General features: G+C 41.7%; 1 protein-coding gene across 3 annotated transcripts in view; it reads right to left on the minus strand.

Annotated features, from left to right (window-relative positions):
• LOC114786565 (carboxyl-terminal PDZ ligand of neuronal nitric oxide synthase protein) overlaps nucleotides 1–20,053 on the minus strand; it is a 45,650-nt gene extending 25,597 nt beyond the window's left edge. Inside the window, exons 1-2 of one of the 3 annotated variants that reach the window (XM_028973774.1) lie at nucleotides 19,327–20,053; nucleotides 19,049–19,120 (exon numbers count right to left, since the gene is read on the minus strand). In XM_028973774.1, coding sequence (XP_028829607.1) covers nucleotides 19,049–19,120; nucleotides 19,327–19,431 — 177 coding nt within the window. In that variant the 5' untranslated portion in view covers nucleotides 19,432–20,053. The remainder of the gene's footprint in view (nucleotides 1–19,048; nucleotides 19,121–19,326) is intronic. The other 2 variants (XM_028973772.1, XM_028973773.1) reach the window with 2 other exon arrangements.
• Nucleotides 20,054–21,792: the final 1,739 nt, after the last annotated feature.

Genomic DNA, 21,792 nt, shown 5'->3' on the forward strand with positions numbered 1-21,792 from the left:
CATGTTCAGGTGAGGAAAGCTTTTAACCTCTCTCTTTCTCCTAGATCCTGTCTCAATATCTCTGTCCAATTGAATTACACAATACCCAGGCTGCTGCTGGGTAATTGCAGGCATTGACTCAGCATGCAAAGGCCTGTCACAGTAAATATTAATGTGCTCTGACAGGAGACCAAAGCGGTGCCACAGCCTGTGTGTGGCTGGTGAGAATCATGTTCACTTGACCATCACGAACTAACTGTATCTGAGTGTCCCAGAGTAGCTGCATGGCGGCACACTGTGTGTGTGTGCACGCGTGTGTGTGCATGTGCATGCTTGCTGAAAAGCACTTTGAGCCCAGAGCTGAAAGAGCAGCGGTTTTGCAAAGTAGCAAATCTACAGATGTCAAAACCACCACCCCCATCACAAAAGCACATTTGATTAATAAAACACATCACACAGAAACACAAATGTGCTTTTCGCTAGCTTTTTATGTTTGTAAAATTACCCAGAACAGACAAGCTTGAAAAGGCGTGCAAATTCATTCTGTGAAGGTTTTCTAACTTTATTTTAGGCATAAAACATTTATTTTCATTTTGCTTAAGTGCAAAGTGTCTTGAAATATTCAGAGTTTAATGCACTCGTGGCATTCTCAGCCCTGCTTCATAAACATCTCAGTAAACAAAGTCACTACGGACTTAAAATGACTGCAAATCTCAAGGCATGTTGGTCTTGGAACAATACAGACACATCTATATTCAAATATTACATTCAAGAATCAAGTTTAATGGTTTTCTAATCCTATTTGATATATTGGAATAAAATAATAAATTTGTAGCACTGTAGCACTGTAGCACATTTGTAGCACTGATGATAGATATTTTAATAAAAGACAAAAATGTCCTACTTGGGGTCATCTTGATTGGGGTTAGTTTTATACTTTACATCAGTTTGTAACTCATCAACCAGTCAGTGACATTCGTGAGTACATGCACTACTCACAATAAGTTAGGGATATTGTGAGAGGCTTAGCGGATGTCATACATACGGTGTTTGTTTCTCCTCAGACATTTTTGGGGTAGGGAGGCAATTGTATTGGGGCGAGAGACACACCTCATTTTGAGTTTTCCATGTAATAGTCTCATTGTGTACAGGTGTGCCTTATATTGGGGCCAATACCAAGAAACAACCTTTCTCAATGTGGCATCAATTTCAACACTCTGTGGGTATAAAAAGCTGGTATTGTCAGTAAGTCATTCCAAGTTCATCATTCAAATAGCCATGAACACACAACGTCACTTAACAGACGAGCAGTGTCACTTGGCCATGGTGCACCTTTGTCCCGGTGGCAGGCAGTCAGATGTTGCTTGTGAACTTGTTTCTCAAAGTGTCATCAGCAGACTTGCATCAAGAGCAACACAGAACTACTGGCAGAGTTCATGACAGACCCAGGAGTGGAGTCACACGAGTGACAGAATGCACTAAGGACCTATGCACTCAGACATCATAAGGCAACTGCATCATTATCCACCACATCGTGGCAGAATTGTCACAGCTCGACTTCCAAGTATGACCACTTGGAAGTGAAGTGATTGTCATTGTGATACACAGCAGCACAGCACACGGTGCACACAGTGAAATTTGTCCTCTGCATTTAACCCATCAACTTAGTGAGCAGTGGGCAGCCATGACAGGGGACAGTGCTTTGCTCAGTGGCACCTCAGTGGCACCTTGGCGGATGGGGATTTGAACCAGCAACCTTCTGATTACGGGGCCGCTTCATTTACATTTACATTTACAGCATTTATCAGACGCCCTTATCCAGAGCGACTTACAATCAGTAGTTACAGGGACAGTCCCCCTGGAGCAATTTAGGGTTAAGTGTCTTGCTCAGGGACACAATGGTAGTAAGTGGGATTTGAACCTTGGTCTTCTGATTCATATGCGAGTGTGTTACCCGCTAGGCTACTACCACCGCTACTTCCTTAACTGCTAGGCCACCACTGCCCCTTCTTGTGGAAGAGTGGAATGCATTGCCTCAGAACCACATCACGAGGCTAGTGAGGAGCATGAGACGTCACTGTCAAGCTGTCATTTCGGCAAATGGTGGAAACACCCGCTACTGACATTGTGGTTTAAAGTCTAACCAAAGATGCAGATGTAAGATAAGGTTTTCTTGCATTTTTTTAAATAACTCATGTATGTTTTGATGTTGCAAAAACAGAATTTTGAGTATTCTGCCACGTTGTGAAATGTTTCAGAACATTTGTCTATGTTATCCAGCCCTAGACGATTATACAATTCTGAAAAAAAAAAAATCTTGACTGTGTTCCCTATGGCCAGATTTAGACATGTGTACTTTCTGAACCCCAAATCCCAAATCTCAGATTATGTATCTGCACAACCTGCACCCCAGTTCTAATAATGAATGTTTGGCCATGCTCCGTTGTCTTCTTCAAAACTCATTTCCTCAGACGAGGCCAATACAGAGAAGCGTACAGACTGGTGTGTTGTGTATGTGTTGAGCAGTGTATTTATTGGTGCAGAACAAACACAGTTCAGCGCTCCTTCCTTCAGCAGGATGTTGAATCAAAGAAAATAGTCCTGTGATTAGCTTCAACATCTTTAAAAAAAATGGTGCGAAACCCTGCCATCTCAAAATAAACTCATTAAAAAGATTTTCATTACCCTGTAAAAGTCTGCATGATGTCTCCCACCAAAAGATGCACGAAACACTATGATTAAGAGCTGTTTCTTCTTTATAGTGAAAGACTTCAGATACTCAGGGAGGTGGAGTCAGGCATTCCTCGACTGAATGATTAAATGTCAATTCAATAGGTACCAATTCTGCAATTCTTCTGCATGGCTGAAAAGCAGGAGAAAGCTCAGGGCACAGGTCAGTGTTTATAGACAGTCTGAATGGATTCTATACAGCGCACCATGGCAACTATATGTATAGCATTCCTAAAAGTGAGCGATTTGAATCATTTTTGCCTTTCATCTACATGAGCTCATAAACTGAGCCGCTCCTTTCAGAAAGATAAAAAAAAACGGAAACCCTTTTGTCTTGAAATCCCTTTGTAGTTCCCCCAGTTCTAACACCCCCTTTATATCTACACAAGCATCACTACTGCTAAACAGTACAGTCCTGATGGCATTGCTTAAGAAAAGAATATAGTGGAATATAAATGTGGAAATAACCACCATACATGTCACTCGATGTATGCGTCAATACCAGATAAATTCAGCATGTTAAACGTGTGCGTTCTGGTCTTGCTGAGTTAGGTCTTGACATGATATCAGCAAATAGCTGGAGAGTCCAGAGAGCGGCTATCAATCCACAGGACATTCTTGGGTCCTGCCTGGTAATATTTACCCGTTCGGCTGAGACCTTCAGCAGTAGACATTTGCCAGAATGAATTCACAGGATTTGTCATAGTGTCATTTGTCATTTTGACCGACACCTTTCTTCCACAAAATCAAAAGAGCGTATCCTACAAGTTATTTTGCCTCTGACCTTCTCCAAACCAAAATGTGCCCACAACAGTGCCATTGAAGCATGAAGAAAATGAAGGGGAAAAAAAGTTCTATCTGTAGTCATATTTGCATCATGACCTTGGTTTTCTTGAGCTCATGATTCAAGTAGAGGACTGCCAACAGTTGGGCTAAAAAAGAAAGAGCAGAAGCTACATGTCTGTCTGCATCAGCACACATCTGTGGGTGTTTTACTTGGGTCACATTGAGAATGTGGCCTCGTTCCCGCTTCAGTGACTGGGCGATGAGTCTACCTAGTGGATGAGAGGTTTCAGGATGACGGTCACTCACCTTGACACTTATAGCAATGGAGTGTGAGTGTGCATGCGGTAAAGCTATGTGTGTGAACACATTTCCTCTGAGGCCAAAATCAGATACGTCGCCCCAACCTGGCAGTGGATCCTACAGACAATGCTTGAGAAGCTTCTGAAATAAAATATGTCACATCTATGAATCAGTGGGCTCAAAAAATGACCACCATATCACACACAAAGACACACATACCCATAAAACGCAGAACTAAGAGTAAAGCTGAGAGCAGAGGACGACTGGAGTGCCATGTCACTTGCCGTCAGATGGCTGGGAGAGTAATAGGATTAGAGCCGTATGAATTCGTTAGGATTACAGGCCAGTTCACAGCCACACGTAGGGCAGTCACTGTTTGTCAGTGAGTGTGTGTGTAATTAGTGAATAAATCACAAGAGTGTCTAGCAGACCTAAAGCAGGTTGGAAGATCGAGGCCACCATCTGCCCTCAGTGGGTGTATGTGTATTTGTGGTTACTAGGTTAGAAATGAGACAAACACCTGCTTTAGTGGGACATTTTTGCAGGTCTGCTATACATCGTGATACAGATACAGACAGATCTTGCTAATATGGTGTGTGTTTGTGTGTGTATGTATGTAGGGCTGGAAAATATCAAATAAAAGACAGTCACTGAAAGTCATTGAAATAGCTCAATCCTCATCACCCTCATCAAGTGTTCAGCATAAACCTTCAGGACTGTTTGAAAACCATCCCCCTTGTCTATCTTAAAGTGGTGTGAAGTGCTGCAATCACAGCAAAAGCTCCCTGCTTTGGAGAGGGTCAGTTCAACTTTTTGCCTTATCCTCAAATATGTTGGTTCTTCAGCTTTGTTCTATAATTTAAAAAATGCAAGAGCCTCTCTGTCCCTCTGTAACTGGCGAGTAGGCGGTCATCACTGTTTAATTTTTTGCTTCAGACACTTTTGTAGATGCTTGCCTGTGCTTAAAAAAATTGCAGTTGTTGCATGCAACCATTTTAGGCTCAGCACAGACTATGTGTGCATTGTGTATGTCAGTATAGCTCCTCTCTGAGAGAGGGGTGCTGCTCGGACACTGGTAAAATTTGGGACTTGATTACTCTACCCAAGTCCCACAAAGGGTATCCAGACAAAGACAGACCACCGGCGTCTCGTACTGAAGCAGGCAAGGAACTAAAATCTCTGCAGAAGAGAGACTAGAGCGGCAGAGGGAATTCAGATATAAAGCTGTTTATACTACTGCGTTCTAAAAAATAGCTGACATGGCAAAAACACCAAACTATTCTTCTTTACAGCAAGAGTAGACAGAGCACAGTTTCTTAAACACACTCTCACACACACCAAATGATTTTAAACATGCATAAACACAGGATATTGTATGATTCATGCTGTCCTAAAAATAGCATCACTTGTACTCTCACAATATCAAGATTTATCACAATAAATCTGTGTTTGTGTTTCTATGTGTGTGTTTGTGTGTTCATGAACACTAATCCTTCCACTAGTCTTCTGCTGTGGAAGTCACTCTGATGTTCATCCTTATCAGGAAGCAGTCCCCTGGTATCTCACTACGACCCTCTGCTTATAACACGCACGCACAGTTAGATACCAAAGTACAACACATAGTTTGGACAGCAATGTCAATCACATCCAAAAATAATACAGCATTATGCCGCATATATCCTGAATAAAAGTTTATTCCTGGGTGGCAATGAGCGTGCTCATGCATGCACACATACACATGCTCATGATGCAGTAGTGCAAAAAGAAAAGGGAGGGAAAAGGTTGACTAGAAAGGAAGTGTTCTGGAAGAAGGGCTGGTTGCTATGGAGATGTAAAGGGAAGGCCTCATGTTACTTTTTAACTCAGCTCTGACTGGATGGGCTTGAAAAGAACCCCCCCAAAAGAAATGTGGGTAGAGAATGAGAGAACATGGGGGGGCCAGGCCACCACTCTCATTGTCCGAGTCCCCAGCATGATACCAGCAACTCCTCTCAAATGAAAATTTCATTCCACATGCACACATATATGATCCTCCTCAAGAATTTAATCATTTAGGGCTATTACACAAACACACAGAATTGTAGATGACACATATTTACTCAAATAATCTTTTAGAGGCTATAGAGCATTTACATCTTCATTAAGGGCTTATATAAGGATCACGACCATGCACAACTGTGCATGTAAACAACAAAAATCCAACAACGACTGGAAATGACTGCAGATATGACATACCGCCATATGTTTTTTTGTGATATGAATGTACTGTGATGAAATACAATGCTGGTATTAGTATTAAAACTATCCAATGATAATGTGATTTTTTCTGGGCTAATAGGTGAAAAAAATCATCCCAATGCAGATGAGGTGTTGACCACTCTGCAAATCTCTGTGTCTGACACAAAAAAAAAGTGTCCGTCCTCACCTCTTCTTCTTCCACATCCTACTCCCTTTTAGGTGGAGTTACAAGTGCCTGCAGTGTCATAACGCCGGACATTTACAATAGAAATCATGTAAAATTTACACTTTCAACTATGTGTGTCACTCAAAAAGGAACACCTCAATAGTTCCAATTTAAAGTGTCCTTTATTCGCATTATGTTTGCATTATGTATCAGACCCATGTCAACTTTCAGCTTCATCATAAACCTAAATTCAACTTTTAAAAAAATGTTTAACACAATGCAAAGGTCAGAATTACAATTTTAAACCAAATTTTATGCAATTGTGCAAGTGCAAAACACACATTCAGAGTAAAAGCTTCAACTATTGTTCAGTAACTGTATGGGGTAAAAAAAGATAGATAGAGATAGAGAGAGGGGTGCACCACTTCGGGTGGATGGAGAGGAACAATCCAATGATTGTGAGAGTTTAGCATCCCAAGTGTCACTCAGATTGGGGCACATTTCAGCAGCCCTGGCTGCGCGCTGTGGCTGAATGTGCCACTTGTCAACACTGCACTCACATATCTAAACAAAATCATTAAAGTAATGAGAAAAAGCGTTAATGAGAAATGTAAAGAAATCTATAAATCGAAGACAAATGTGACACTGTGTCACACACAAGAAAGAAGTCAGGAAACAAAAAATGCAGGCAGAGGTAGAAGGGGACATCCTGACCCTGTTGTGCTTATACTCCATTAAAGGAGGAGCGAAGACGTAATGGATGTGGATGAATGAGGGGTGTAGTTAAATCCGCTGAGGGGCATCTGTGTGGCTAAGTGGAGCGTGAGTGGACAGGCTTTGCTCAGGGGAACATGCAGGCCACTATGCTGTGGGGCGGCTGCCCTGTGAGCTCCAATACACAATGAGGCCTTTATCTCTGCGTTTAACCCTTTCGTCTCCACCCACACAGTGGAGTGGCTGCCACCATCCCCCAAACACGTGGTCGTGAGACACCGAGACCGATAATTGACTGCTGTGAGATGTCTTACAATAAAACACTGCTGTAAGAGTGTGCTGAAACTGCACTGAATCAGGAGTATTAAGACTGATTATAACATTATTATGTAAACAGGAATCAAGCATAATATTTCAACCATCTACAGTACAAATTGAGAGGAGACGCTTTTCTTCCAGGACCATGATGCAACGCAAAGTAGCACAAAACTACGACAACTGACAACAACACATACGATGTAAAAGACTGAGTAGACTAGAAGTGTAAAACAGTGGTGGCCTAAAAAAAACAGTGGTGGCCTAACGGGTAAGGAAGCGGTCCCAGAAGGTTGCCGGTTCAAATCCCCATACTCAGCTGCCATTAAGCAAGATACTGTCCCCGCACACTGCTCCCCAGGTGCCTTTCATGGCTGCCCACTGCTAACTAAGGTGATGGGTTAAAAGAAGTGTGCTGTGCTGCAGTGTTTCACAATACTTCACTTTCACTTGCCTTAAAGCAACAGCACTGTTTTGATGTGAAAACTGGGCAATTTGGTAACAGTGTTATTTTAACCATCAAACACAGATGAGTTAGTAATTTAGTTGTTTTTGAGAAGAAAGCAATAGCAAACCCGGACACCCGCACACATTCCGGACTGTCCACTTTCTTCTACTGCCCAGTTCTGATGCTCACATGGAAGCAGACGTGGGTCAGCATGGGCACCAAACTCTGGGGCTCTGAAGACTTTCTATCAGAAACAGCATTTTGCGCTGGTAGGCCTGGACACTGGTTCACCAGTTTTCGTTCCATTAACAACTTTAGATGACCATTGCAGACTAAGAACATGCCACAAGAGCTGCAACTTTGGTGACGCTATGACCCAGCTCTCCACACTTATATTTACATTTAGCAGATGCCCTTATCTAGAGTGAATTACAACCAGTAGTAACAGGGAACTACTGAGGGTCTCCCCCTGAGACACTGAGGGTTAAGTGTCTTGCTCAGAGACACAAGGGTAGTAAATGGGTGGTAGTAGCCTAGTGGGTAACACACTCGCCTATGAACCAGGAGACCCAGGTTCAAATCCCACTTACTACCATTATGTCCCGGAGCAAGACACTTAACCCCAAATTGCTCCAGGGGGGACTGTCCCTGTAACTACTGATTGTAAGTCGCTCTGGATAAGGGCGTCTGATTAATGCTGTAAATGTAGTAAATGAGGTTTGAACCCTGTTGTGAATTTTTGGATATCTTGAAGCAGAAGAATCTCTTTATTCAGATACTCGCTGCTTGGCATGCAAGTGACATATTCAGGTACAGCAGCCTGCACCATTAACATCAGTCCTAATCCAATCATCCCATCAATCATTTGTCTGATGTAATCACATTTACCTTAAATGCAAAATACAATGTACTGCACCTTCTCATATGCTGCTATGTCAGCACATAAGAACAGGTTCTTAAATTTGTAATCTTATAACCCGAACCTGTGACTTTGTAGGCCTCTGTTTCTTAGGCAAATGTGTTACCCACTAGGCTGCTACAACCCCAACATCTAGTTGTTGTTTCCCGTCACCCAGCCGCTCTTGCTTATGCATTTAGGAGTCCACTACCTATCCTAGAATAATAGAAATATAATTATTTTTAGTTATCACAATTTGGCCAGCAGTCAAATTTGCAGTGGTTAAGGAAATGGACCCGTAATCAGAAGGTTGCCAGTTTGCATCCTGCACTGCAAAGGTGCCACTGAGCAAAGCACCATCCCCACACACTGTTCCCCGGGGGCCTTTCATGGCTGCCCACTGCTCGCCAAGGATGATGGGTAAAAAGCAGGGGATACATTTCGTTGTGTGCTCCGTGTTCTGTGCTGTGTTTCAAAGATATTGTCAATAATATATATCACTCACAGCCAAGTTGTTGAAATATATTATAATCAGTGAACTTGACTCTATATGATTTCTACAGTTTATATGAAGTGTACCACAAACTTGCTATATTGGCCTAGAAAGCTGAACATTTGCAACACATTTGCAGTCAGAGAATGTCCTCAGCTGCTGTTTGCAACAGTCTCAAGATGTGCAGATGTTATCAAGGCACTAGCAACACTGAAGAGTTCTTGTGAACTAGGGTGGTAATGTGTAAATGAGTAATGAACTGTAGGCCAATCTGCCCATCATCTTAGAGTGGCGTACAAATACCGGGTTTGGCTTTCGGTTATATTAAACTATTTGTATAGTATAACAATATAAATATGTCAGTTTTTTTTTTCTTTTTCTTTTTCCAAACAGTGACTATTCTCACCTTCAATGATATTTCATGTGTGAAGATATTGGTCATCAGATGTATGTACAACACACACACACACTTTTTTTATAAAAAAAAAAATGCTCATGGTTTCTCAAAAGGAAAAAAGAAACACTTAGAACCACCTCTGTGTCACTACACAGGCTTTCTATGTTACTCAAGCACGCATGTACACCCACAGCCAACAGACGTCTACTGGATGCATGCCTTATCTCATCATAATCCCACATGCTGACCATAGAGGGCATTCAGATACAGACAGAGCCAGGGCTCTAATCCAACAAACATTAAATCTGAAGATGCTTATGGGTTACATTTAAAATGAAATGAACAAAACTAAAAAAACTAATTCAGAACATTCCAAGGTTAAATTTTACACAGTAGCTAGATCAGCTAACTTTTGGGCAAACTTTTTAGCTTAGGGGCCACGTTGACTTTTACTATTTGACAGACCGGTCAGGCCAGCACCATATGCATACATATCAGACATAAACATAAAAAGACATCACAGTGTTAATATTTACCCAATCAATTACACAGAAAGTCAAAGTCAAGTCAAATCATCCTTTTGTACTAGAAAGTACATACTAGAATAAAATGTTATGTGCATTTTGTGTATTTGAAGTGTGCATGTTTAATGATTTAATCTGTTTCTTTATACAGTACAGGCCAAAAGTTTGGACACCTTCTCATTCAATGTGTTTTCTTTATTTTCATGACCATTTACATCGGTAGATTCTCACTGAAGGCATCAAAACTATGAATGAACTAGGGCTGCAACAACGAATCCATTGAATCGATAAAATCGATTACTAAAAGAGTTGGCAACGAATTTCCTAATCGCTTCGTTGTGTCGCGCGACGCGGAGACATTTGATTATTAAAAAAAAAAAAACTTTATTTGAGCGTGGAGCGGAGTGAACACACTCGGTCTCTCTCGCACACTCGGTCTCTCTCTCTCGATGCAAGCAGAGCTTGGCGCCTCATAGACAGCGTGGAGCAAAAAAAAAAAAAAAAACAAGCGGAGGTAGAGGACAGATACATGGCGGAGGCAGAGAAACCTGCGGGAAAATATGCAAAAGCGACATGGCACGGCACGGGAGCACCACGGCAATGATCCAGCACCTGAAACGCGTGTTTGATGAGGAGGAATGGAGTTCAGCAGCAGGGGAATCCTACTTTTGTTACGCTGTGAAGTGAGGAACGTAATGTCCCTGGTGTTGGTGTTTACTCGTCATCCAGCTTGACAAGCATGACAAGTTAGCGTTAGCGTGTTAATAACAGTAGTAAAGCAGGGGTGCTATAGTTACTTTGCATTAAAAGACTAAAGACGTGTTTTTATTCACTAGCCTTTTTTGGACCATTCATTTTTCAATCTGTTGTCATGTATAGCTACACTGCAAAAAAAGCTTTTCTTAACTAGTAGTTTTGTCTCGTTTCCAGTCCAAATATCTAAAAAATCTTAAATCAAGATTGCTAGACAAGAAAAAGTCCATGAGAAAATTAAGTGATGCTTAAAACTTCTGTTTGATTATATCTCATTAAGATTAGTTTTCTTTCCCCAATGGCAGATAATTTTGCTTGTTTTAAGCAATCACTTAATTTTGAGATGTTTTTTCAGAAAACAAGACAATTTCTTATGCTATTTCATGTGTCTAGTGAATGTATCTTGATTTAAGATTTTTTTAGATATTTGGGCTGAAAACATTAGAAGTTTAGAAAAGCATTTTTTGCAGTGTATTTTCTGTGCTTTGTCCCATATAGGTTATTATTGACTAAATATATTTGTGTGCGTTGTACTTTTTAATTTAATTTTAAAGTTATTTTATAGCACTTGGTCATCTTAAGATGTGTTTAAATGTGGTGAACCTTGCACTTACTACATTGATGGTAATAATTTAATGAATAAGCTTCAAGTGAGCTTGAAATAGAGTGTGTGTGTCTGTGTGTGTATGTGTGTGGGTAACATACACTTGTGAGGGTGACTGTGGTAGTAGCCCAGTGGGTAACACACTTGCCTAGGAACCAGAAGACCCGGGTTCGAATCCCACTTACTACCATTGTGTCCCTGAGCAAGACACTTAACCCTAAGTTGCTCCAGGGAGACTGTCCCTGTAACTACTGATTGTAAGTCGCTCTGGAAAAGGGCGTCTGATAAATGCTGTAAATGTGCGTCTGCGAGTATGCACCTGCAGTGTAGTGTAGAGAACAAGTTCTGACATTCAAACATATCCTGTTAAATGTTCTGATTTGTATTGTTCTTAATTTTTTTTATAAACGATTTATCGTTCTGGCAGCTCAGGTGGCACTTTATTTTTTTTTTTTTTCAAAAAAAGTATATTTGGCAGATGTAAAGCATGTGTATGTTTTTTGTGTTAGTCCATTTTTATTTTATTTTATTATTATTATAACAGCTCAAGAAGCAACATGTTTGTGCACTTTCTAAAGATTTTGGTTCTGTTTTTGAATAAAGGGTTGGAAATGAATGCTTTTCTGTTTTTTTTTTTTTTATCCGATTCTACGATTAATAAAAAATAAAAAAAAAAAAAGAATTGACAGATTAATCGATTATTAAAATAATCGTTAGTTGCAGCCCTAGAATGAACACATGTGGAGTGTTCATTCAAAAAAAGGTGAAATAACTGAAAACATGTTTTATATTCTAGTTTCTTCAAAATAGCCGCCCTTAGCTCTGATTACTGCTTTGCACACTCTTGGCATTCTCTCGATGAGCTTCAAGAGGTCGTCACCTGAAATGGTTTTCCAACAGTCTTGAAGGAGTTCCCAGAGGTGTTTAGCACTTGTTGGCCCCTTTGCCTTCACTCTGCGGTCCAGCTCACCCCAAACCATCTAGATTGGGTTCAGGTCCGGTGACTGTGGAGGCCAGGTCTCCACTTTTTGTTAAGTACATAACTCCACATGTGTTCATTCATAGTTTTGATGCCTTCAGTGAGAATCTACCAATGTAAATGGTCATGTAAAATAAAGAAAACCCGTTGAATGAGAAGGTGTGTCCAAACTTTTGGCCTGTATGTAGTAGTACAAAGGAGTGAAAATGCATGTATGAAATATAGCCTCTTTCCATCTCATAATAAGTATGGGCCATCTAGTGAACGTCGACAAAGGTTTTAAGCGCTAAAATGATAAGCCGGTAATTTTTCATGATATTGACTAATTGCTGTATTGTTAAGTAGAATAAAACAAGTGACTCCCTTTGTTCAGGCAACCACTTAAAAACAGGAGAATTCTAGCAGTTGGGTGCAGTCATTGGCAGCGTAGGAGACCTGTCCTTGACTGGTGTGGTCTGACTTTCTGCATTACTGATTGGGTGCTGACAGTTCAACTATTTGTTGTGAAGCGCACAGGACTGTGATCATTAGAATAGAAGAAAACTGTGTTTTTATGCGTGACGTCGTAAAAAGCGTTCAGAACGTGTGTTCAGAACGGTACTTTCCCACGGGCGGTGTTTTATTATTAAGTGGTTTAAAACCGGCGACTTTTACACCATTCTGTTGCAACCTATAAAAAGGCGTCATGAACCTGGAGATTTTTGGGCCTAGACTATTTACCGCGCAGGTCACTGTAAAAACCCGTCAGGTTCGGGAGAAGATCTTCAGCTCTATCTGAACCTAATGCGCCAACTGGTGTAATGGGAGGCATTACAGGAAAACGAATGCAGTTATTATTATGGGCAATTATTTTAGCAGTTCAGTACCAATCTACGGCAAGACAGATTAAAAAAAGACAGACAGACCGGATGTGGCCCACAGGCCGTAGTTTGCCCCCCCCGAGACACATTAACAAGGCAGACATGAGCGTCCACCAGGGAGCCGGCCCAATGCATTTAGTCTAAATATATAGACATTTTCCGGAAAGAGGAGAGGCTGAGACAAATCAATATGAAAGGCAGTGCAGCCTGAAGGATATAGTGATACAGATGAAAATCCAAACAGGCAAAGGGGACATAGCCCTAAAAGCTGCAGTTTGTTTTATAGACTCAGATTTATGGAGTTTGGCCATCACCTGAACTGTACTGTTTTAATCCCAGTGGGAATAAAATCAGATTAGGCTCTTAGTGCATCACTACACTAACATTCTTTAATCACATCACAGCAATCACTGAAGGGAAAAGAGCAAGAGAACAGGAGCAATGAAGACAGAACGGAAGAGGCGTTGTGAGACTAAGAGAATTACAGCCCTGTGGTTGTATGCCTCCTCCAACAAGTTCATCTTCAGTGTACATGCAATATACTTCCTGTAGGCAACCATCAGTGACCTTGACCTCTGACCAACAAAACAAGACTAGAAAATAATGCCCGTGGCCACAGATATGACGCTGGCATGAAGGCATAAAACAGCACTAATGGCTCACATCAAACTGACATAAAAAAAATTGGAACAATCGATGCTTATTCAGGGGGAAATTAATTACTTTTGATCAGGCAGGAAGTCTGCATTGATTTAGCCATGGGGATACAGCACAGGAGCAGTCTAACCTCTTCCCTATGGATGTTCAGTTATCCCAGCAAATCCCCAATTTCCAGGCAATATCCCTGGAAATTGGGGTCAAAAAAGGAAAGGGAACACGTAAACAACACAATATAACTCCAATCAATCACACTTCTGTGAAATCAAAACACTGATTGACGATCAATTTCACGTGCTGTAGTAAAAATGGAATAGACAACAGGTGGAAATACAGGTAAGTAGCAAGACGTCCCCAACAAATGCGCGGTTCCTAATGTGGCGACCACAGACCATTTCTCAGTTCCTATGCTTTCAGGTTGATGTTTTGGTCACTTCTTAATGCTGGAGGTGCTTTCACTCTAGTGGTAGCACGAGACTGAGTCTACAACCCACACAAGTGGCTCAGGTAGTGCAGCTCATCCAGGATGGCACATCAGTGCAAGCTGTGGCAAGACGGCTTGCTGTGTCTGTCAGCATAAGTTTCACACTGTTCAAACCCTAACATAACAGACATGACAGAGTATGGCAACGCCGTGGAGAACATTCTGCAACCTGCAACATCTTCCAGCATGACCGGTTTGACAGTGGGTCAGTAATGGTGTGGGGTGCCATTTCTTTGGGGGGCTGCACAGCCCTCCATATGCTCGTCAGAGTTAGCCTGACTGCAATTAGGTACCGAGATGAGATCCTCAGACCCATTGTGAGACCATATGCTGGTGCGGTTGGCCCTGGGTTCCTCCTAATGCAAGACAATGCTAGTCCTCATGTGGCTGGAGTGCATCAGCAGTTCCTGCAAGACGAAGTTGTTGATGCTATGGACTGACGCGCTCGTTCCCCACACCTGAATCCAAATGAGCACATCTGGGACATCATGTCTCGCTCCATTCACCAACCCCATGTTGCACCACAGACTGTTGGCAGAAGCTTTAGTCCAGGTCTGGGAGGAGATCCCTAAGGAGACCATCCGCCACCTCATTAGGAGCATGTCCAGGCGTTGTAGGGAGGTCATACAAGCATGTGGAGGCCACACACACTACTGAGCTTCATTTGATTTGTTTTAAGGACATTACATCAAAGTTGGATCAGCCAGGAGTGTGTTGTTCCACTTTAATTTTGAGAGTGACTCAAGGGTGGTAGTAGCCTAGTGGGTAACACACTCGTCCGTGAACCAGAAGACCCAGGTTCAAATCCCGCTTACTACCATTGTGTCCCTGAGCAAGACACTTAACCCTAAATTGCCCCAGGGGTACTGTCCCCTGTAACTACTGATTGTAAGTCGCTCTGGATAAGGGCATCTGATAAATGCCATAAATGTAAATATAAATTTCAAACCTCCATGGGTTGATACATTTGATTTCCTTCAATACTTTTTGTGTGATTCTGTTTGCAGGACATTAAGTAAAGAACAAAGTATTTAATACGAATATTTCATTCATTCAGATCTAGGATGTCTTATTTTTGTGTCCCCTTTATTACTTTGAGCAGTGTATATTATATCCTAATATCCTTCATATCCACATCAATTGAGAAAGAAGTGCAGTGCATATCTCACAACAGAAACAATGCATTTTTAATATTCTGTTAATTTAATGTAATGTCTCTGAATAAAATGTTAGTAGGTATATATTAGTTGTTTCCAGTAAGTAATTTGCCTCAAATTGAAGACTAAAGTTTCTCAAAATATTTTCTATTCAGGGTCTTGACATAATTTTTATGCTGCCAAAAATTATGTATTTAACCAATTTGCATTGAAAAAAGTGGCCAATCATGATGTGAGACTCATACACAGCCCCAGTTACATATTTCATGAAAATACTACAGACCTTTCTAGTTTTAAACATAAATATTTCTTGCAACTTTATATGTTTATTTCATATTACAAAACTTTTCAAGACCTGGAACATTATTTTTTCAAATTCCATGACTTTTAGGTTTTTAAGTGACCATAAGAACCCTGATTATTAGGGAACATGGAGACAGAAGGCTGCAGTTTGAGTATGAGCCTTTCAGTCTCACGTTTAAGCACTCTTATTGTTGTAACTCTATGATGAGGCATTCGGTGGATGTGTTGATCAGTGAAAGGTCTGGAGTAATAATGATTGGGGTGTAAATACTGATTGTAAGTCACCCTGGATAAGGGCACGTCATAAATGCCAGAAATGTAAACGTAAATGACTGGCCGGGAAAAATCCTCTATGCCATCGCATCTATTTGTGCCCCACTTTATCCAACCCTTTCGCACACAATGCTTATATGAAGGACGATATTCCCAGCAGCGCATGCAGTGATCGTTGTGACTGCCTGACAAAAATAGGTTCCTTAAACATTCATACTCTAGGTCTTCACTCTTCAGCTCTTTTAAGAATACTGCCTCTCAATAGCCTCATATAAAAACGCACATACAACTCAAGCTTATTTCTCAGTCTTAATTATTTCTCAGTGTGATCTCTCCCTGAAGAAATCAGTGGCTTATCAGTGCTAAAATCAAGCTTATAAACAAGTCCTTTCTCTGTTCCTCCGAGGGAAAGGTTGTGGATGAATTTGTAAAAATTACAAAGGAGGACAGACCTCAAGCGAAGAAGACATTTGGGTTTCTCATGATTAACTGCAGCCAGGGTCACAATTACTCAATATTGCTTAATTCAGAATAAAATTCATGTGCAAAATGGAAGAATAAAGCCAAACTCTTCATACCCATCAAACACGTAGTGGAGACATAAGACATGAAAGGTGTGTGTGTGCATGTGAGTGTTTTTGGAGATCTGGGGAGAGAAGAACTGCATATTGGCATTCCAATTAATATTTTTACTACTAACATTGATGTAGTAAAGAGCAGACAGCAGCCTACATTTCTGGGACGATGGGAACTCTATCAGTTCTCAAAGTTCAAAATATCTCTTCATATAGGGCACTATTTTTGAACTGGCTCCAAGTGTACTGCTACACTATAAGCATGGTGCACCACCGTAACAACTAAAGCTTCAGGGATCTTCAAATGGACCAGTAGCATTATAATGGACATGTAATGTACACCATGACACTGGATTAAAACCTACTCTGCACTGTCCAGTACCTCCAAACATGGACGGATGCTCTATACTACACTTTGGACTTTTCCACCTCTATAACTGTAGGACCTTTTCACTTATTGGACAAATCATCACCAACCCTGAACCATTTGCAGTGGTAAAAAGCCAGCCTCGCTCTGCTTTTGAGAAATATATGTGAGAGTGAGTGTCGTACTGGGAAGGACCGCTGTCTGTTTAGTTCAGCTCCAGTGAAGTGACGTGAAAATTGTGCCTGGACGCTGTCACATCCCCACAGACTGTGCTGCATTAGAGCTTTTCCTTCATGTGTCTGGCTCCAATTCTCACCTCCCACATCGGGGACGCCTGGGGAACACTGACCGGTTCATGCTAAAAAAAGACAGTGTAAACTTGCCAAGGAGTCGGTTTATTTCTGCATAATCCACTAAATAAATCTTCACCCCCCCTTCACACAGTCTTTCAGAATAACCTGCTTGAAAAAAAAACGACATTCGAACCAACCTGGTTTCCTGAAGCACTGAGGTTCTAAAATATTTGTCTCTGTTCACTTGCCAATAATGCTGGTGATACTTAATAAAATGAAAGGAGAACTTTTTTCCAGGTACAAACTGTTGCTAAGTGTGGGACTTGTTTGCTATTATAAGGTCAATGATTTACGTAAACTATAAAGAAAAACAATATTTTATTATGCGCACACACACATACACACACTTCAATCCCTAACATTCAGACCATAGCAATTTTTAGCAAAATGTGTACACAGACCCACATATACACAGACTCAGTCACAAACACTGGAAGAGTCAAGGTGTTCTACGGAGCCACATTTCACTGATGCTGATGCCGGGGTTTTAAATACCTCCAGCGTTTCGCAGGGCCCTCCTGGGGCCTCGTTTGCCCGCGAATACGCAGATAAACAAATGCAAAATTCCTGCTTCTAACAATCTCTGCCTAACTGAAACTCACATTAACCTAGGCTTGCATTATATATAATACACACACACACACACACACCAATCCGAGACATAAAGAGTGAAAAATCACAGAAGCAACATCTGAACAACCACAACACTAGATCAATGTAAATCTAAATCATTTTTATGTATTCACATGAGCAAAAACCAAGAAGTCTCAGCATGCAAAAGATGGATTACAGAATATTACTGTGGCATCAGGTGAACTTTACACGGATTACCTCATACACATATTTTTATACACACTGCAACAATGCTACACCTACACTACAACTACAACACATAAACAGTAAGTACAGTGTAATCTAACACAATGCCACATACCTGTTGTGGTACATGCACGTGTGCTCACGGTTTGGGTTCATGGGATTGCATTAGTTACACAGTATGTAACACTGTAGTTACATGCATGCAGCACTATAACAAAAGTTGGACAAAACTGCATATTTATTACTGGTATGCAGGTGCGTCACGGCACCAAGGAGAAAAGTTGGAAGCTATTGAAATATGGTACGATATATGTGTTGCTACAGCACATCGGACGGGGAAAACCTGCGGTGAGGAGAGGGAGGTGGAGAGAAAGGGAAGACTAACCGAGTGGAGATGACGGCGCTGACTTTTAAGGATGGAGAAAGAGCTTTTCATCTTTCGCTGTAAAACTAGCAACCGAGCAGCATGCAAGCATGTTCAAAAGGAGTGTGTGTGTGTGTGTGTGTGTGTGCGGCGTGTGTGTTTGAGTCTATATACAGATAGAAGTGGTCTGTGGGAGTCAAGCCTTTCTTTCTCTGGTCTGTTTACCTGGGCGTAAGTGAAGAAACATGCTCCATGGAGGTTTGTTACGGTCCCCCAGACGAGGTCCCACGCACACAATGCCCCCATAACAATCGCCTGCCTTTCTCTTTTCACAACTCGCGTCCTCTTACACTATGACGGGTTCATTGTCCCCTGGTAAAAAGGTCACATCTTCTACCGAGCAGCGTACATTTTGGTCACCTGTGTAGTGCGTCCTGTGCGCAAAAATGCGAACATTTTAACCGTCAAGCGAAGACTTTTTCAACATCAAAGGAGGTTTATCCGAAGCCTACCCTGATCCTCCTCATGGCCGCCACGATCTCCATGCGGCTGTTAGGTCTTGGGACATCCAGACTGCCCACGTACTGCAGAGGAGAAGGTGAAGTTACAAAACTGGACGTGGAGCGAAGGACACCACCAAACTATCAGCAAGAGCAGCTGGTTAGGACACGGAGCACATGCTGGTTCCACGGAGCTGGAGCGACACCTGGAGAACACCCAGCACCTGTCCACGTCACTTCACTGCCCTTTGCACGCTCCAGAAACGCTCTGAACGCCTAAGCTGCTTCACCTTCGCCTGGAAATGAATCCCGTGCTGGTACGCCTCCTCGTTGTGCAGGGGGACCCGCGAGTCCGCCACGTCGTCCACCAGGTTGTACCTGTTCCGTCCGTGCATTTTCCCCTCAGAAAAAAACACAACAAACACACACGCACACACACGCACGCACGTCGTGACGCGGCGGGATCCGGAGACGCGGGTCTAATTCCGTGCGCTTCTCCGCCTCGCCCGCCACGAACGGCCCACGGGCCCCGGTGCGACAGCGACAGCGACACGGCCCATTGTCGTGGTGACGGTCCCGCGCAGGCAGCGTCCGGGTTCAAACGTCTGATTTAGGCGCCAGTTTTCCTTTTTTTTTTTTTTTTTTTTGGTCACGTCGTTCCCGGCCGACCGTCTCCGTTCGTCCCCGCGTTGGAGCCTCGCCCGACAACTTACTGTCCCGAAAGAAACGTCCTCGCGGGGCCGCGCGCGGTCACGTCGCTGTTTGAAATGTGTCCCCCTGGGCGCGCTCCCGATTGGAGCAAAAAGTTGTGTCACGTGACGCGTCTTTGCCGCTCTTCCTTTTCTTCTCCTCCTCCTCCTCCTCTGCCTCTCAGTCGAGTGTTCACACAGGTCGCGCTTTTTTAAATTATTATTTTTTGTTTAAAGCAGGATCAGCAAACGAGCTAAAGCAGAAGTTCCGTTCTGCGGTCCGTCTGGGTCAGCCGGTCGGAGACGACATCACGGTTAATCTTTAATCTTATGTAAACACTTGGCAACCGAAGACTGGCCTGCTTATCCTTTATTTTTATATAAAAAAAAAGGTTCACACACATATGTATATATATATATGTGTGTGTGTGTGTGTGTGTATGTATTTATGTATTTTTCTTGTTGTTTAATACTTGGACAGAACACCACGGTCTAGTGTTTTGGTCTAGTGATTGATTGTAAATCGCTCTGGATAAGGGCGTCTGATAAAATGCTGTAAATGTAAATGTTTTGAATATTGTGTTATGCAGTTTAGCAGCATGATTTGATTTGGCGTCAAAAATCGTCCTTGACGTTGTGCCGTTAGCCAAGTGCGCCACCTGCTGGTCAGAAAAAAATGTATATTGCGCCAATGTCTTCAGCGAGAAGTGGGACAATGACTACATCGAGGGCCGAGAACCCCAGCAAGGCCGTAAGGGACATAGCAAAAGCAAAATAAAGAAAATGACCCATTTTAAACTAACTTTGTGTGTTCGTTTTATTGTTTAACACATATTTAAACACTTGAATAACAGTGGATAATATTTAATATTTTATTATTTTTTTATGTTCTATTGTAACATAGTCACAAGTACATCTTGGCACCAACTCACACAACTTATCAGTAATCTTTGTTTAATATCTCCATAATAATTTTTCAATAAAAATTGTATGTATACACATATATCCCAACAGAAAGAACTGATCAAGAGCTTTCATTTTCAAAGTTTTTTCATCCTCATACTTACATTTAGATAAATTCATTGTGTAATTAAACAAGTCATAGTTTTGTAAGATGGGACATTCTGCTTCTGCAGCTTTTGTCTTGTAGAGAGGCCATCACCTCTTTGTTCTCCATATCTTGGTCAAACGGCATTAGAGCATTTAGCAGCCTTCCCCCGAACAAAAGGTGTGAAGCGCCAGTCATGTGTTTGGAGATCACCCGCTCTCTTTGTCTGCCTCAGACGGGAGACACCGGGGGTGTGACAAGTTCTAATTGGTCTGTGACAACTTCCTGTGATTCAAATGTATAAAAGAATGTTCACTTGTGGTCTCTGGAATTCCATTTTCTTTTCCATTGGGAGCTTAGGGGAATCTTCCCATCAGTCCCTGAGTCTTTTCTATTTACTTATTTTTCTACTGGCTTTTCTCTCTCTTTCTCTATCTTTTCTCCTTCCTTTTAATTTTGTTTTTTTTCTCTGTAACATTGGTACCTTTTTACATACAATAATTTACTGGTGTTGATAAATTAGAAACTGTTCATCCTTTTAACCTCTATTGGGCCATGCCTCTTTCTGCTAGGTAACATCAAGTTGTAGTGGTTTTAATACAGTGCTTTTGTGAGTAGAGAGAGTTTTTGTATACTATTCTCCACAGTTTTACAGTTTATATATAAAATAGTTTTGTTATTCAACAAGAACAACGTTTATTTCTTATATAGCTCATAATTACATACAGTAAGTCTCAATGGGCTTTGACAGGCACTACAGTTGACACCCCCCACACTTGACAAGGAAAAACTCTACCCTTCCAGGGTAGAGTGAGCCTGCAAGTGGTGTCAGTGCAGGGTTGGTGATGATTTGTTCAATAAGAGGAAAGGTCCTATAGTTCAGGTGGAGAAGTCCACAGTGTAGTCCAGTGTCATGGTGTACATTACGTGTCCATTATGATGCTACTGGTCCATTTGAAGATCCCTGAAGCTTTAGTTGTTATGGTGGTAGGGGCTGTGGTGACCTTCTGGTTCATTTC

Source organism: Denticeps clupeoides, chromosome 3 (genome assembly GCF_900700375.1).
Source record: "Denticeps clupeoides chromosome 3, fDenClu1.1, whole genome shotgun sequence".
Taxonomy (NCBI): Eukaryota; Metazoa; Chordata; class Actinopteri; order Clupeiformes; family Denticipitidae; genus Denticeps; species Denticeps clupeoides.